Source organism: Erithacus rubecula (genome assembly GCF_903797595.1).
Source record: "Erithacus rubecula genome assembly, contig: SUPER_Z_unloc_4, whole genome shotgun sequence".
NCBI classification, from domain to species: Eukaryota; Metazoa; Chordata; class Aves; order Passeriformes; family Muscicapidae; genus Erithacus; species Erithacus rubecula.
Window position 1 is genome coordinate 398,446 of NW_027635670.1, and position 15,683 is coordinate 414,128.

General features: G+C 37.9%; 1 protein-coding gene across 3 annotated transcripts in view; it reads left to right on the forward strand.

The window, feature by feature from the left end:
• The window catches only part of TRPM6 (transient receptor potential cation channel subfamily M member 6), an 80,894-nt gene that overhangs the window by 13,473 nt on the left and 51,738 nt on the right, over positions 1-15,683 (forward strand). Inside the window, exons 4-12 of one of the 3 annotated variants that reach the window (XM_079331456.1) lie at positions 3,621-3,801; positions 4,148-4,361; positions 5,164-5,288; positions 6,045-6,216; positions 7,478-7,652; positions 8,944-9,067; positions 10,113-10,185; positions 10,309-10,409; positions 15,305-15,439. In XM_079331456.1, coding sequence (XP_079187582.1) covers positions 3,621-3,801; positions 4,148-4,361; positions 5,164-5,288; positions 6,045-6,216; positions 7,478-7,652; positions 8,944-9,067; positions 10,113-10,185; positions 10,309-10,409; positions 15,305-15,439 — 1,300 coding nt within the window. Of the gene's footprint in view, positions 1-3,620; positions 3,802-4,147; positions 4,367-5,163; positions 5,289-6,044; positions 6,217-7,477; positions 7,653-8,943; positions 9,068-10,112; positions 10,186-10,308; positions 10,410-15,304; positions 15,440-15,683 lie in introns of those variants that run through there. The other 2 variants (XM_079331457.1, XM_079331458.1) reach the window with 2 other exon arrangements.

A 15,683-nucleotide genomic window follows, 5' to 3' on the forward strand; every position in this document is an offset into this window, starting at 1 on the left:
TGTTGGTTAGTTGGTTGATTTTCATTTGCTTCCAGTTAGTTCTCTCTCTTCTCCATTGAAAACTGTCTGTTTTAGAATGCATATCTCCAGAATCCTGCAGATGTTGACATTTACCCTTCTCCTAAATGGCCAAATAGTATACCTGAGGCATGAGGCAGTTGTGTTTGGGTTTTTGAAGGATGTTCAGTTTTTTAAAAGAGGAAATGCGAAGAATTTATCTCCATTTCCTAGGGTATATTAACTTGTGAAATGTTTAAAGGAGAACTGGGCTGTCAGCTGTCACTATAAATTACACTGAAGATAATCCTGTAGAAGAGACTGAGCCTGTTGAAGCCTGTGTGAGAGTAGTGATTGAATTTAGAATCTGGGTTATTATTCCAGATTGAGACCTTTAATGCTAATTGAGTTTCTGGTATCTTTCAGTCTCGTTTCTGGCTAGGACAGGGTTAATTGTCTCTGGCTTTAAACCAGCTCCCTTCACTACACTTTTCCAACAAGAAACCAACCCTTCTCCCCACAAGAGAGAGAGAGAGAGAGACCCTTGCCTCTGCCTCCAGCCATGATGTGAACTTGTAAAGAGTAACACCTGGACCCTAGCCATGCCCCATCCCAACCCATGCAAGAAAAAGCAGGACAGGGATACAAAGAATCTGAGGCCTGCCACACAAAATTGCAAAAGACATCCTGGCATCTTATGAAGGGGTTTGAGCTGCGTCAGAAGTTATTGGTACCATAGCACAGCTCCTCCTGGCACCCCAAATGCCAGTACTGGGCAGGATGTGCAAAGGGAAAGTCCCTGCCACGCATCGTGTTTTACAGAGTCCCTGATGTTTTACAGTGTCCCTGATGTTTTACAGAGTCCCTGATGTTTTACAGAGCAAGGGGAGTGTAACATGTTGTGATGTGAGCTGTGATGGCACAGCGAGCTTGAACAAGAAACCACAATTACCCAGGGATCAGGAACTGGCCCAGAGACAAAAATTTCAGATATTTCTCAGGAAAGGATAAATAGGAGGTGACATGTCCTGAGGAGGTCCCATCAGATAATGAGTTACCATAAAATGAAAAGTTATACACACTCTGCTAATTCCTCCTGCTGTTTTGGAGGGGCACCTCAAAAATGAGAAGCTGCTGTATTGGAGTCCCTGTGGCAAGTTGCAAAAGCTATGGAGGGACAAGGTGCATCAAGTGAGGTTGCAGAGCTGAAAGGCATCCAGCTGGCTTTAGATATCACTGAATGAGAGAAATGGCCAGTGTTCTACCTCTATATTGGCTCATGAATGGTAGCAAATGCTCTGTAGGGGTGGCTCCAGTGATGGAAAAAACCAAATAGACAGTGCAGAGGTAAACCCATCTGGGCTGCTGAAGTGTGGAAAGACATCAGTGCTGTAGAGAATCTGGCTGTAAAAGCACATAATGTAGATCCACACACCAGGAGTTGGACTGCTAAAGACACAACTATAGGGTGGTGAATCAGGCTGCCAAGATTAAAGTGTCTTGGGTGCACCTGGATTGGCAACACAGTGGTGGATTATTTCTGGCTCATTGAGCCCCTGACACCTCAGGTCATCAAGGAAGAGATGCAACATACAGATGAGCTCATGATAGATGTGTGGGCTTAACCATGGACACTATTTCCCAAGTGATCTGTAACTGTGAAACATGCACTGGGATCAAGCAGGCCAAGTGGGTAAAATCCCTGTGGTATGGGGAAGGATGGTTAAAATATAAATATGGAGAGCAGATCAATTCCATAGACCTCTGGTCCAGAGAGCACTGTATTGCACTGTTATCATATTCCCTGTCATGCACCAACCTCTGGGAAATTTGATGTGACAATGGACTGTTCAAACCACACTGAAATCAGCTGGACCTTCAAGCATTGGGATCTGCATTTAAGGTCATCTGGTTGGCTAATACCAGAGACGCTGCCAATTGAACTTGCCCTGACCAATCAAGACCTTCATGTACTGTAGAAGGGGAGAGAAGGATAAAGTCACTATGGTGTATATGAGGAATATATTTGGGAAATCCATTTAGATTAGTCCTTTCTCAAGCAAAGCCATCCGTGGGGTTGTTTTTGGCTCAGTTGCTGGGTGTGCTTGGTGGTTAATGAAGATGAATGGGGAAACACAATGTGTACCTGAGGAGGATTTGATTTTTGAGTGAGAACAGTCTGTAATATGCAATGTGTGTACATCGTTGGTTATTGAATGACCCTGCCAGTGTGTGCCATAACTACTGTGGTCAGTGGGTATGGGCTGCTCCAGATATACCAGTCATGAGTTTGTGATGCAGCTTGCAACCCCCAGACAGCACACCAGCCCTCCTGTCCTGGAAGACATCTAGGACAGACAGAACTCACAGTCATGGACTCACTGAACTCACCAGATGTCTTGGAGGGATGGCCATTGATTATGATACCTAAGCTCGTGTGTGTGGGTGAGTGTATGTATGTAATTGGAAGGTGTATGATTTGATAATAAGATAGATGATATAGAATAAGGGGTGAAAAATGTCTTCATTCCAGCCAGGACAGGGTTATTTTTTGCATGGAGGGGGCATGGCTAGGACCCAGGGGTTATTCTCTACCGCCTCACATCACTGCTGGGAGAGATGGAAAGAGAACCTCTTCCAGGGAGAAAGACAGGATATGCCGAGTTGGAAGGGATCCACAGTAAGTGTTGAGTCCAACCCCTGGCCCTGACAGGACTATTCCAAGAGTCATACCATGTGCTGAAAGGGTCCCTTCTGGGTAGGCATAGAGTGACTGAGGGAGTGGTTAGGTATTGTCTATTATTAAGGGGTTTCTGTGTGAAATGTTCATTTCTTGTGCAGTCTGTTATTAGTACTGTTGCTGTTAGTGTTTTTTCTCTTATTTAGTTGGTGTTTTCAGCAAATTGTTGTATCTCCTACTGCGATCTTCATCTTTTGCACCTCCAATTCTTCTCTCTAGTGCACTCCAGGGAGAAGGGAAAGGAAAGGGATGAGCAAGAGAGTGGTGTGTGATTTGGAGAGTCACAGTGGGAGCATTGAACTGAGGAGTACCATACCCAAACCAATCTTCCTCAATATTGCACGCCAATCCATCTATTTGTACATGCACTTTGCTAGCTTCTAAGGGTTAATATAAAGACCACTCTGAAATTCTCCTGACTGTTGAGGATAACTCCTAGATCTTTCTTTAGTCCTTAGAGTAACTGGTGGTAATATTCATAGCAAACCTCAGTGTCCTACAACATTCCTCTGAACTGGAACATAAAGCTGTATTACTCAGGTCAGAATTTCTCTATGGGACCCTCAAATGGTTACAGAATCATATGGAATCACAGCATAGCTTGGATTCGAAGGAATCTTTGAAGACTACCTAGTCCAACTTCCCCAATTGTTACTAGTTTCCTCAGGTAGAGAACAAATTCTATATCCAAATGACATAATATATAATTCATGTTATTTTGCTATTGCTACAATTTTTTTTCAACATGGTAAATTTTTACTGCATTCCATGTGAGACAACTGTAGTATTTTTCTTTCATGAAGTTAGGGCTAGTCACTGGTAGATCCTAAAGCTGTATGCAAGTGAGTTTGATATAAAATAATTCCTGTGTTTTTAATGTGAGGTGTTGCTGTGGCCGGCTGATTGGAGAACACCCAGGAATAAAATGCAGCTGGCCTGTTTATCAGGCTGGTTCACAGAGTGATGGTGGAGAGTGGTCTGTGCAAAAACACACCAAGATGAGTCCCACAGATGCGTTTGGTACTATCAATTTTCAAGATGGAGACCACACTTACCATGCCAAGGTAATAGGTGCTGTTCTTACATGACTGAATTATTTTTGTAATTTCAGCATAAGAAAAGGCAAAAGTTGGATTGGGTGAATATCAGATTCATTGTCTTAGGAGGGCAGGGGAATCTAAAAGTGAACCAGATTAAAAGGTGTGTATATTTTTATGTTTTACTTCACTGTGATTAGGGATGGGCTGTCTGTATTGCTCACATATATTTTTGTGCTATCCTGTTAGGGTCCTATGGCAACTCTAATCAAGCTCTGCAGGACATTAGTGCTTAGGACTTTGTAACGTGTTGCAGTTTCTTCTCATAAAGTATTTTAAAGAGGTTTATTTTACCCATTATTTTCCTTTTCAGTATATTAGACTTTCTTACGATAGCAATTTGGATCAGTTGTTGCATCTGATGGTTAAAGAATGGCAGATGGAATTGCCAAAGCTAGTGATCTCTGTTCATGGAGGCATTCAAAATTTCAAGCTTCCCTCAAAAGTCAAGCAGGTTTTCAGCAAAGGGCTGGTGAAGGCAGCTGAGTCTACAGGAGCATGGATAATTACAGAAGGCATCAACAGCGGTAGTGTAATTACTTTTCTTTTTTTCACATTTCATTTTGGTGTTTTTCCTCTGCATAACAGCATGTACATTTAGGTCAAATAGAGTGCAATTCTTTGAAAATTGGTGATGTGTTAATACAAAATGAAGCCATTTTTATATAAGGAGCAGTGCATAATTCACAGAGTGGAATCATGCTTGTTTACGGTTGACAGGCATTCTGAATATTTTAATTAAGGAGCAAAGTATTCTGCATGTAATAACAAGCACTGCATTATAGCCAGAACTCATCTACGGTTAATTTTTCTGCTTCATTAAAATATTTTATTTCTGTGGACTATGGTTAGTATTTTTGAAACTATTTTCAAAGCTCAATTTAACTCGTGTTTTATAATTGATAAAGTTTTGAATCAGGGTAATCCATTAATTAGCCTATTAGTAGCTGAAAGTCCCTTTAGACTACTCTCAAAAACTCACAGGGATCAGTAAACTGAAAGTTTTGCTTCTTTAGCTGTTATTCAATCTGGTGATCTTACAGGAGAACTGTCCTGAGCATTTATGTAACTAATTAAGTTTTATGGATGTGAAAAGCACCATTAGCAACAGGTAAGAATGTTATTAATTAGAAACATTGCTGAATTTGAAGCAATGGTACATTGCACCTGAACTGTGAAGTGTAAATCAAATACACAAACTGGGTATGATGTTTTGGTTTTGATTGAAACATAACTACAGTACAAATTAAGTGGTGCAAAACCTTTCTTGGTGTCCTCTAGCAGGTGTCTGAATATAGAAGAAAAATTATCATTTGATTATCTGTTTAGGAGTGTCCAGGCATGTGGGGGATGCACTGAAAGGCCGTGCCTCACCACACCTGAGAAAGATCTGTGCTATTGGGATGCCTCCATGGGGTATCATTGAGAATCAGAGGGATCTCATTGGAAAAGATGTGAGTTGGATGCATTTTAATAACAAAAGTCTTCACGTTATGTTGGAGTTTTCTTGCATACTTGATTTTCTTCTAGATTAACTTCACTGGTTTTGTATTTTTCTCCCTATAATAGAGGCTTAGATTTTACTCAGCAAAGACTTTTGTGACATGTTGAGGCACTGTATTTTGTTTTACATGTATAAATGAATAGCTTTAAAATACTTCTCTTACAGGAAATTGCCATTCCTTTTTTAAATTTTGCAAATATGTAGTCAACTCTCTTGTCTTGTAAATTATGTTTTTCTATATTAGGATTCAGAATGAACAGTTAGGTTAGTAATGTACACAAATAAGCTATTAATATGTGTCTTATTTTATTCAAACCATGACTTTATGTGAAGGCATAATCTACTCAAGTGGCTAAAGTGTACTACTGAAGTAGTAAGGTGAAATCCTTCCTGATAAACTTTAGCTCACATATTTTTAATGATAATACAACCCTATACAAGCTATGTCATGGTGTTCCAACTGTTGCAAAAAATGTCAGGCAGTGACTCTAAGGATTGCAAACCTAATCAGAAGCGTTTTCTGAGGTATTAATAATGGGTTTGTTGCTGTTAAGAGTTAAATGCTAAGAATCAAACATTTGAGTAACTCATAAAACATGATGGCAAATTTCAAACAGACATTGTAGTGAAGAAATACAAGTGAGGGGACATAAATGGTGATATTTTCTTGGTTTCTTTGAGGACATTTTTATTTTGGTTTTCTCAGGTAGTTTGCCTGTACCAGACTCTTGGTAACCCTCTCAGCAAGCTGAGTACCCTCAACAGCATGCATTCTCATTTTCTAATGGCAGATGATGGGACAGTAGGCAAGTATGGGAATGAAATGGTGCTCAGGAGGAATTTGGAGAAGTACATATCACTTCAAAAAATACACACAAGTGAGTATTGCTGTGGTCTGCTTTATGACAGAAAAACCCATCCTAAAAGTTGAGGAGGTACTTGACATTTCATGTTACATGCTGTATATCTTGATTTGTCATAGCTTTCACTGAGGTCAAATGTGTCAAATTAATTGCATTTATCTTAAAGTCTAAAACTTAGGAAAATGAAAATGACAACATTTTTACAAGGCATTATGAATTTGGATGAACTCACATACGGGTTTCTCAGTTGTAGAGACATCAAAATTACTCAATTATTTAGTAAATATTGAGCATTTTCTCACTTCACAGTTTTATGTGGTCACTATTTCACCACTAAATATTCCCCTAGCATTCTATGAGATGGAATGATTGTTACATTCAGAGAAATGAAAATCCTTTTCACCATGTTAACTACTTTTGACCTCATGACTCTTCTATATTGTAAGCCTGTGACATCCTCAAGTACAGCAACAAAGAGTGGTAGCAGAAGTAAAACCTTTAGTGTTTAACAGATAGCACAACATCCGTCATTTATTTAAAGAGTAAATGAGTTATAGTAAATAAATAATTAAATAATTATTTATTACACAGACAATTATTGCCTTTTATGAACTAGATTGTAAAAATTATTTGTGGAAGTTCACTCTTTCCTAGTCATTCAAATATTGAGGTATGTTGAAAAAGCATTAGTGTTATGATGTTGATATTGTTCCTTTATCTGCTCATATTTTAGGATTGACAGACTTAGAAACTAACACATTTTTTAACATATTCATGTATAGACCTTCTTAGTCAGACTTGCATTTTCTTAGTATGAGCTTTTGCAAGTCAGTCTTTCATTTCTATAGCATTGTACTTGAAATTAATTTCTGTTTTTTAAAAAAATCCTACCCTGCTGCTGTAACACTTGAAAGAGTCTCTGAAGACTGAGATTACTTTCCTATGTGTGTAGGTAAATACATGGGTATTGAATATGTTGCAAATGTCCTTGCATATGACAACTATTATAAAGGGAAGAGGGATATTTAGAAAGACGTGTTTTCTTCCTGATTCTTATAGTTTTTTTCAGTAATTTTTTATGGTCTTTTTTGATCTGGTTGAAGAAGTTTTCTGAAAAATCTTTTCTGAAAAGTTTTAAAACATGTAAGATACAAACAGACCTCAGTCACACACAGAAATCAAAACATTATGGAAATAAATACTTATATGTGGTTCAAAGGAGAGGAAATAATTCCTTCACCTTACATTGTAACTGGTTAGGTGTGTTTTGAAACAGGAATGGGCCAAGGTGTTCCCACAGTGGGGCTGGTGCTGGAAGGGGGTCCCAGTGTGATCCTGACGGTGTGTGAGTACGTGAGGGCCAGCCCAGCTGTCCCAGTGGTGGTCTATGAGGGCACGGGCAGAGCTGCAGACATCCTGGCATTTACCCACAAGCACACAGGTGACACGGGGTGAGTAGTGCCACAGTGCTCCTCCTCCTTGGTCTGCAGGTGAGGGCAGGCACCTACAAAGCCCTGTCTCAAAACTGCTGAGACAATTTCTAATGCTTCTAGTGAAGACACTGCTCTGGTCCAGCTTTAACTTCTGAGATGGGAGAATAGAGTTCCTTTCTTCCCTGCCTCAAACTAGTGCTGAAATAATTATTCTGCCCAATTTACTACGGCTTTTCTGAGGAGGGAAAACTACAAGTAGCTACTCTGTTATGAGATTTCTCACCTTTGGTGAGAGACACTTGTGGATGACTGCCAGAGTATTTGCTATTGTTTCAGCTCAGCCATGTCTCCACCTACCAATATTCTGGACTTGGATTGTACAAACTTTAGAGATTAGAGCTGCAGGTCACTGCTGTAGGAGCCTCAGGCTGAAGTAGGAGGAAGACTAAGTTTTCTCATCTTTGGCTTTGGGTTACTCCCTGGTAGTCCATATTTGACATCCTTGTCAAGGTGTCTGTGTACCACCAGTCCAGCCTCAGCTGCAGGCTCTTTTGAATCCACCTTGGTGAAAATTTTGCATTCAAACTGGGCATAAAATATATGTTTGTATAGCCAGTTAATATTATATGTGGAAGTTTTTAGAAGTCAAAGAGCTTTTTAGATAAAAAAAAAAAAATCTAATTCTAAGTGGTGCCCTGAGTTCACTCCCATTTAAGAAAATAAACTATTTAATAAATTTTATGTACTAATTGTTTACTTATTGTGTTTTCTGAATATACTTTTGGATATATGGTATTTTCCCTTAATGTGTTGTTCAAGAACTTTTTTCTTCACTTGCTCTCCCCCTATATTTGTGATGTTTTAACAAAAATCCTTGAATTAAGAAAAAAAAAGAAAATATGAATGGAAAGTTTAACAAAAGGACAAAGAAAAAAAGAGAGGTATGAAGCCTAATGAACAAATAGAAAGGAATTTCATTTTATGCCAGTTTTTCTTTCTTTATTGGAAGAAAAAAAAATTGCTTCCAGTGATATATAGCTCTATGTGCACAGAAAATCCTTTGAAAATTGTTAACTTACTTATGTGTTGTGTTTCCAATACTAAATATGTATGTCAGGACAAATGTGTATGTGATTAATAATTTATGATATGGGATAACTTTGCTTTGTGTTCAAAGAAGGATTGGGTCAACAGAGAATTAGAAAAAGAAAATAAATTTGTGCTAAGTTTCATCTTTTCTGAAGTGTCATTTGGGTGAGTAAGAAGTATCTAAAATAAAATTGTCATTGATTGCATGTCTGTTTTTCAGGGATCTGTGCCCTCAGGTGAAGGAGGAGATCTTAATGATGATTCAGAATGTATTTAGATTGGAACAGAAACAGTCCAGTCGTCTATTTCATGTTTTGATGGAATGCATGAAACACAGAGAGTCTGTGAGTAGGGTTCATGTGCTGAATTTAGGAAGTTTTCATTTCCTGTCACTTTTTCTGCTCTTTCTCTGGTGGGTTGGTGTGTGCACAGATATTATATCTTATATAAAGATAACACAAATGTGTCTGCCAGTTTCTATATTGAGTAGCTCTATATAACCTGTTTACTTAACTTCTCAGTTAAAGTTTCAGTTTCAGCCATTGTTTATGAAATGAGAGCTTTTCTGATTTTAGTGAAAGACCAAATATCTTCGTTTTCACAAGAAAGATGAAGTAATTCCTGTGTTTTTCTTCTCTAGTAAAGTCTTAATCATAATTTAGAAAGCTTTCCTTCCATTCTTCTACTTACAACAGAACTGTCTCTGAAACACTGCTAGTTACTGGATATCTCCTCCCTCCCTGCAGCTGCTGGCTATGCACTTGAGTAAATCATATTGCCTGTCACCAATTGCCCTCTTATTTTCCACGTGCCTTAGCATAGTTTCCAGGAGGGACTCTTCCATGATTGTGTTGAAACTGATTGGCCTGTAGTTTCCCAGGTCTTTCTTTTTGGACTTTTAAGAAATGGTAGTTATATTTCCCCTTTTCCAGTTACTTAGCCAGTCTGCCACAAATTTTCATATGTGATGGAATTCCTAGTATATAGGCAAGTAATGATAATTGTACTAATAATCACTAAAATGGAAACTACCGAACACATTTTTAATATTTTTTGGTTTATGTTATTGAGTGTTTGTTTTCTAGTTGAAAATGGAGTGAATATCAACAATGTTGCATTTTTACGTTTCTCAGGTTTAAAGTTTAATCAAAAGGAAGCAGGCTCATTTAGGCTCATGCAGCAGGTTTATTCCAATTTTCCTGGGTTGCCATTGCATTGCAAATCAAATGGTGCACCTTCTGTCTGAAACAAAGGGAAATTGTGTCTGCACCCTTTCCATTGTTTGTTTTGAAATGTGTATGATTTAATCTACCACAGCCCACACAAAGAAGAAATAACTGCAGACTTCTCTGCCTCACCTCAAATAGTGTACTTGTGCAATTCTAACAGATCACCATATTTGATGCGGAGTCAGAAGATGAGCAGGACATTGATTTGGCAATTCTGACAGCACTCTTGAAAGGTACTGAAAAACAACACCTTTATCTGGCTTTTATCTGGCATACAGCCTCACTGACTTATCTTTTCAAAGTAAGGGAGTAACTTAAATATGTGAAAACTGATAGATCCCTTACCTGCCTCCTAGGTACGAATATGTCTGCTTCAGATCAGCTAGATTTGGCATTGGCCTGGAACCAGCTGGACATTGCCAAGAAACACATACTTGTTTATGGACAGCACTGGAAGGTACTATTACCTGCTCTTTTTCAACGTGTCTTTACACTTCATTGTGATGACTGATTTTTCATTATTTGCATTTGTCAAGCTTTAATTAAGGAATAGTTTGATGACTGGACTCCCCTTCTGTAATCTGTTTTGATTTTGGAGGGTCATTATCCTTAATATAGTGAAGTATTCAACTACACAGTGCATCAGATCACATTAGGTTTCCCAGAGAAGAGACAATATCTAAAATTCCTGTTGGTTTGCTGTTGGCTTTTCCAAGTAGTTTCAGTGATAATTCTGGATATGTATTTTTCAAGCCTGTGTTGGCAATCAGTGGTGATTAGGGACGTTTCACTGTAGCTTAGAATACTCTGCCAAGAAAGGCAGGAGCTCCTCTTTGAAATGGAGAATGTAAACCCCTCCTTCCAAATTATTATAATTTTGAAATTAAGGGGCTCTCAGGCAAAGATATGGGAAATAGGACTAACAGTTCTTTACTAGGAAAATTAAAACAGAAATACAGTATTACAAAGAACAATCCCAAAACACTGACAGAGTCAGAATACAGCCTGACACCCTGTCAGTCAGGGTGTTGGTAGCAGCCCCATGAAATGGTGGTTACAGTCCACCTGCAGTGGCAGATGTGGTACATTTGAAGCAGTGCTCCTGTAGAAGGTGCAGTTTTCATCCAAAAGTCCAGGGATGATGTAGAAAGGTCCGGTTTTCCTCTGGAATCCAATGGAAAAAAGGTATCTTGGTGTTCAATATCTCTGTTTTTATCTAGGTAGGAAAGGCTTGGTTCCTCCCCCTGGCTGGAGCATCTCCCAGTGTGATGATGTAATTTTATCAGTCATACAGTGGGACCAAATGGCCCAGCAGCAGATGATACCTTCCTGGAGGAAGGATGGGTTGTGGAAAAGATAAAGAACACTGCCCCAGTGGTTTTAAAAATAGTCCATTAGCAGAGACTATATCCCACAGAGATGAGGATCACTGCCCCACCTGGTTTCAGCAGATGGTGATAGAATATTTACTTTTGGTCACATTTTGTATTGCAGCCTAAGACAACTCCAAAGGGGTGTTGCAACTGTTTTCCTAGCTCTAGACAGAAATACAGATATCCCAGTGTAAATCACCAGGCAAAAAAAATAGTAGTGCCATTATTTTAGGTATTGTTAGAAATTGCTGCAATAAGAGAGTTGTAATCCAAGAAGAAGAGATGTCTCTGCTCAACTTAAGGTATAAAAGAGACCATATGTGAAATCAACAGCAGAGATTTTTTTTAACAGTAAATAAAAGTGGGTATGAGAAGAGGGGAGAGAGAGAGGTTAAATAAAAGATGCCACCACGTGGATTCCTGCAGAGTCCTGTTGGTTCTTTTTCACCCCAGTTTTCAGAGTTGAGGTTCTGAGTTGCTCTGCTGGAGGTACCACTTTTATACAGTGTATGTCCTGGGTGCTTACAGGATGTGCCCTTTCCTTGTGGGAAATCCCATTCTTATAACTTGAGTTGTCATGTTGATAAGCATTTCCTTCTTTTCTCACAGTTTGCCACAGTGGGAATGTTTGTCCAGATGCTCACCAAACCTTTACCTCCATTAGGCCTGGAATTAACTCTTTCCTACTGCAGTATCTGTGCTTGTCTCAGGTTCTGTTGTGGTGGCTTATCAGGACAGTCTTTTGGGACAGCTAAGTGCATTCTTTAGGTCCTTCTAGAAGGCAAGCCATTATTCAGATCTGCATTAGCTATATGTGTGTGAAAGAACATACAATAGCAATTAGATAAATAAATTAATTAAATTTAAATTATGGATTTCAAGTTTTTATAGGTAATCCAGTATTTAATTATAACCCTCCATAAATGACCCTTTTGTATACATAAGGTTTTCGTAGATGACAAATATAAAACTCTATGTGCCTCAACACATTTTTCTTATTTCTTGTGATTCATATTTTCTTCAAGAAATTAAGTGATCCAAGAAGTACTTTGCAGAAGTGCTTCTTAATTCCCTGCTGAGAATTACAAGTTTTATTTTTTTCAATCCCAAATGTGTTTTCTTCTTTAAAATGTAAATTAAATAAAAAAAGCAGTTGTATACATATTTGAGTGGCCATAGCTGGTTGTTCGCTGCAACGAGAGACTTTATTTTCTTAATCACCATATTATTTGTGGTGAATAAGTCTGAATATATGGAGGACTTGGAATGTCTACAATTAAACATCCATGAATTAAAGATCAGATAATGAGAAGAGATATCAACCATTGGAACAGGATTCTCAGGCATGTGTTAAGTAATCAACCACAGAACGACTTAAAAGATGCCACAGATGTGGCAATAGGGACAGGGTTTGGTGGTGGACTTGTCAGTGTTAGCTTTGCTGATTGACCTGATGATCTAAAGATCTTTTCCCAAATAAGTGATTCTCTGATTCTGTGTGTGGGGGAAATAATAACACTTTTCTGATCCCCACCTCTTCAACACAGAAGAGCTTAGGGAACTGTTGAGTAGTTCAGGCTCTTTACTCGTGGCTCTTCCAAGGTGAACATGAATTCAGTTTTTTTTCATATTTTTGACAATATTTCCTACTGTTTTGTGTACTTGAATTTTCAGATGAAAAAGTAATCTTTTGTGATAGGAATATCCGAACTCAATATTCTCACTTAGATATTTAGTGAAAAACTATTATTTTACAGATTGCTCTATATTCACCTAAGGATAAATTCTAAAAGGCTGTATGCCTTTTTTACATATTTCTAACTTATATCCAGTTTATACTCATGATTGCAGAAGATAGGTCCACTGAAACATGTTTCTGACTGTAACTGCTGAAAAGCTGATGGAGTTCTGACTTCAGTCTACTAGTCTACTTCAGCAAGTTACTACCTTGCTTCCACTTATTCTGCTGTATCTTTTAATGTTGTTATTATTGTACTTTTGTTATATTTGTTCTTACAAAGTTCTGTATCAACAGTGGTCATACTTTGACAACTCGTTTTTTTAACAATATGCATGTTTCATATCTTCTGCTTATGATGCTGATGTTAGAGGGGCTGATTTCAGCTGTACTTCAGTTCTCTGGAAACTCTTAGGTGAATACCACAGAGTCCTGTCAATTTACCACTGCCACTTTATGGATGCTTTCTATAATATTTTCTACTTGGATTTGACACAGCTCTTCAGATTTTTCTGCCAACAAAGAACAACTTTGATACAGGATTTTCCTAGCCTGTTCTGTAGTAAGGAATAAAGCAACAAATTAGTTTGTTATTTCTACAATAGCCTTAAGTGTTTCTTTTATACCTAGTCATCCTCTGTCCTTACAGATCCACTGGCAGTTTTCCTACTCTCACTCCTCTGCTTTTGATATATTTGGAAAAAAAAATAGATGCATCTGTTCGTATCTGTTTCAGTACAACATTCAGCACTATTTTGAATGAAAAGCCATTGTCAAATAATAACTGTGTTCTCTCTTTCAAGTAAGATTTAAAGATGTCATAACAAACAAGCCTCACATCTCTTGCTGCTTCTCCAAGCAGATTAGGATCAGATATACTCCTGAATGTTTTTCTTTTCTAAGCAGGGAAAAACCCCAAACTATTTTTTTTGTGTACTGAAAAGGAAAAAAATAGAAAGTGTACAAGGATGGTTTTAAAGCTTGCCTTTAACTTAGTTGTTTTCTTAATTAAAGTGAAGGAACCCTCTGACTGTCAGGTTTTGCCAGACCTGCAATTGTCAGGGGCTACAGCTCCTTCAGTATTAATTTGGCTGTGTGTTCAGAATTTGAGTTATATATTTAAGGAGCAGTTTTCAGGTGATTGTCTATAGACTCTTGTAGTGTTTCTGTCTATTTAAGTGATTCCAGTAAATATGTACAATTATGCATGTATCATGGCTATTTCTAAGAGACTTTAGTCTTAGAAGTTTAGAAGGTAAAAGTTATAACCAGCTGTGTTTCTGTTTAGAGGTCAACTCTACCTCAAATACCAGAGAATACTATTCTAATCATTACCAAAGGGCTGCTGATTTCTTTAGACACACTGCCAGCTCAATGACTGTTAGAAGAAATTTAATGCAAGAATGGCCAGTCAGTCTCAGATATTTCTTGAAGAAAATCCAATAATTTAGAATCAGTGCAAAAGTTTTCTTCTTACGTGTTCTGTAACATTTAATGGTCATCTTTTAACATAATTTCTGCCAAACCTCAATATAGACATAAAATGTACTGTTTTCAAGTTGGCACTAGCACCTGCCCCATTAGTGTTCCAGCCTCCTCATTCTGCTCACCCCATTGCATTTCATGTGCATAAATGTTTCTATAGAAAAACTTTTTATGGATTTATATGAACCTCATATGTCTAATTCCTGTGTCATTTTGCATGTATAAGCTCTGCTGAGCTCTGTTCAAATGTAGAGTGCTCCCACCATCTGGGCTCTGCTTGTAGGTAGATCTCTGCTTCATGCTTCCTTTGAGAGAGTTTATTCTAACACACATTATCTCTCATATTTGAAAAAAAATTGCTTTAAAGAACTTGCAGTCCTATAGAGACTTCTCTATGGTAATTTGAAATAGCTTTTGTCATGTGTAAAAGAAAAAAAAAAAAATACTTCCCTCCATGTCCTGCATTATTATAATTTATCTTCTGAAGTGAATTACAGAGTAGAGAATATATTATCAGAGTCCAATTGTAACATTTATAGAAGTCTCTGCAGATGTTGGGTTTATGGAAACTGTTTTCCTTCCCCTCTATTGGCTTTTGACACTAATGTTTCTTCCAGCGTATTTTTCTTTTAAGCTTGCACTTTAAATATGCATAGAGACAAATCATTGTGGTGGAGAGATTACTAGCTCCAAGGAGGTTTATTTATTTCCAAAAGTAATTTTCTAATATTTTCCTTCCACTCTGTCCATTTGGAGGTTGGTGCCTTGGAAAAGGCAATGCTGGATGCTTTAGTCATGGATCGTGTGGATTTTGTTAAACTGTTAATAGAACACGGAGTGAACATGCACCGTTTTCTTACCATATCTCGTTTGGAAGAACTCTACAATACTGTGAGTATTTGAAATCCCAGTGTACCACTTTAGGTATGAAAGCCTGGAAACAATACTCTTCTGCTTAAGGGGTGTGATGATTAGGCAATGTTTTTATGAAGGATTTTTGAAAAAAATAGACAAAAAGAAAAATTCACGGGTTTGGTTATTTTTGATTATAATTTGGGGATTTGGGAATGATGTACCAGGTTGCTATTTTTGATTCACTGTCATGAATTAGGTTGATTACTCATTGGAAGCTGAT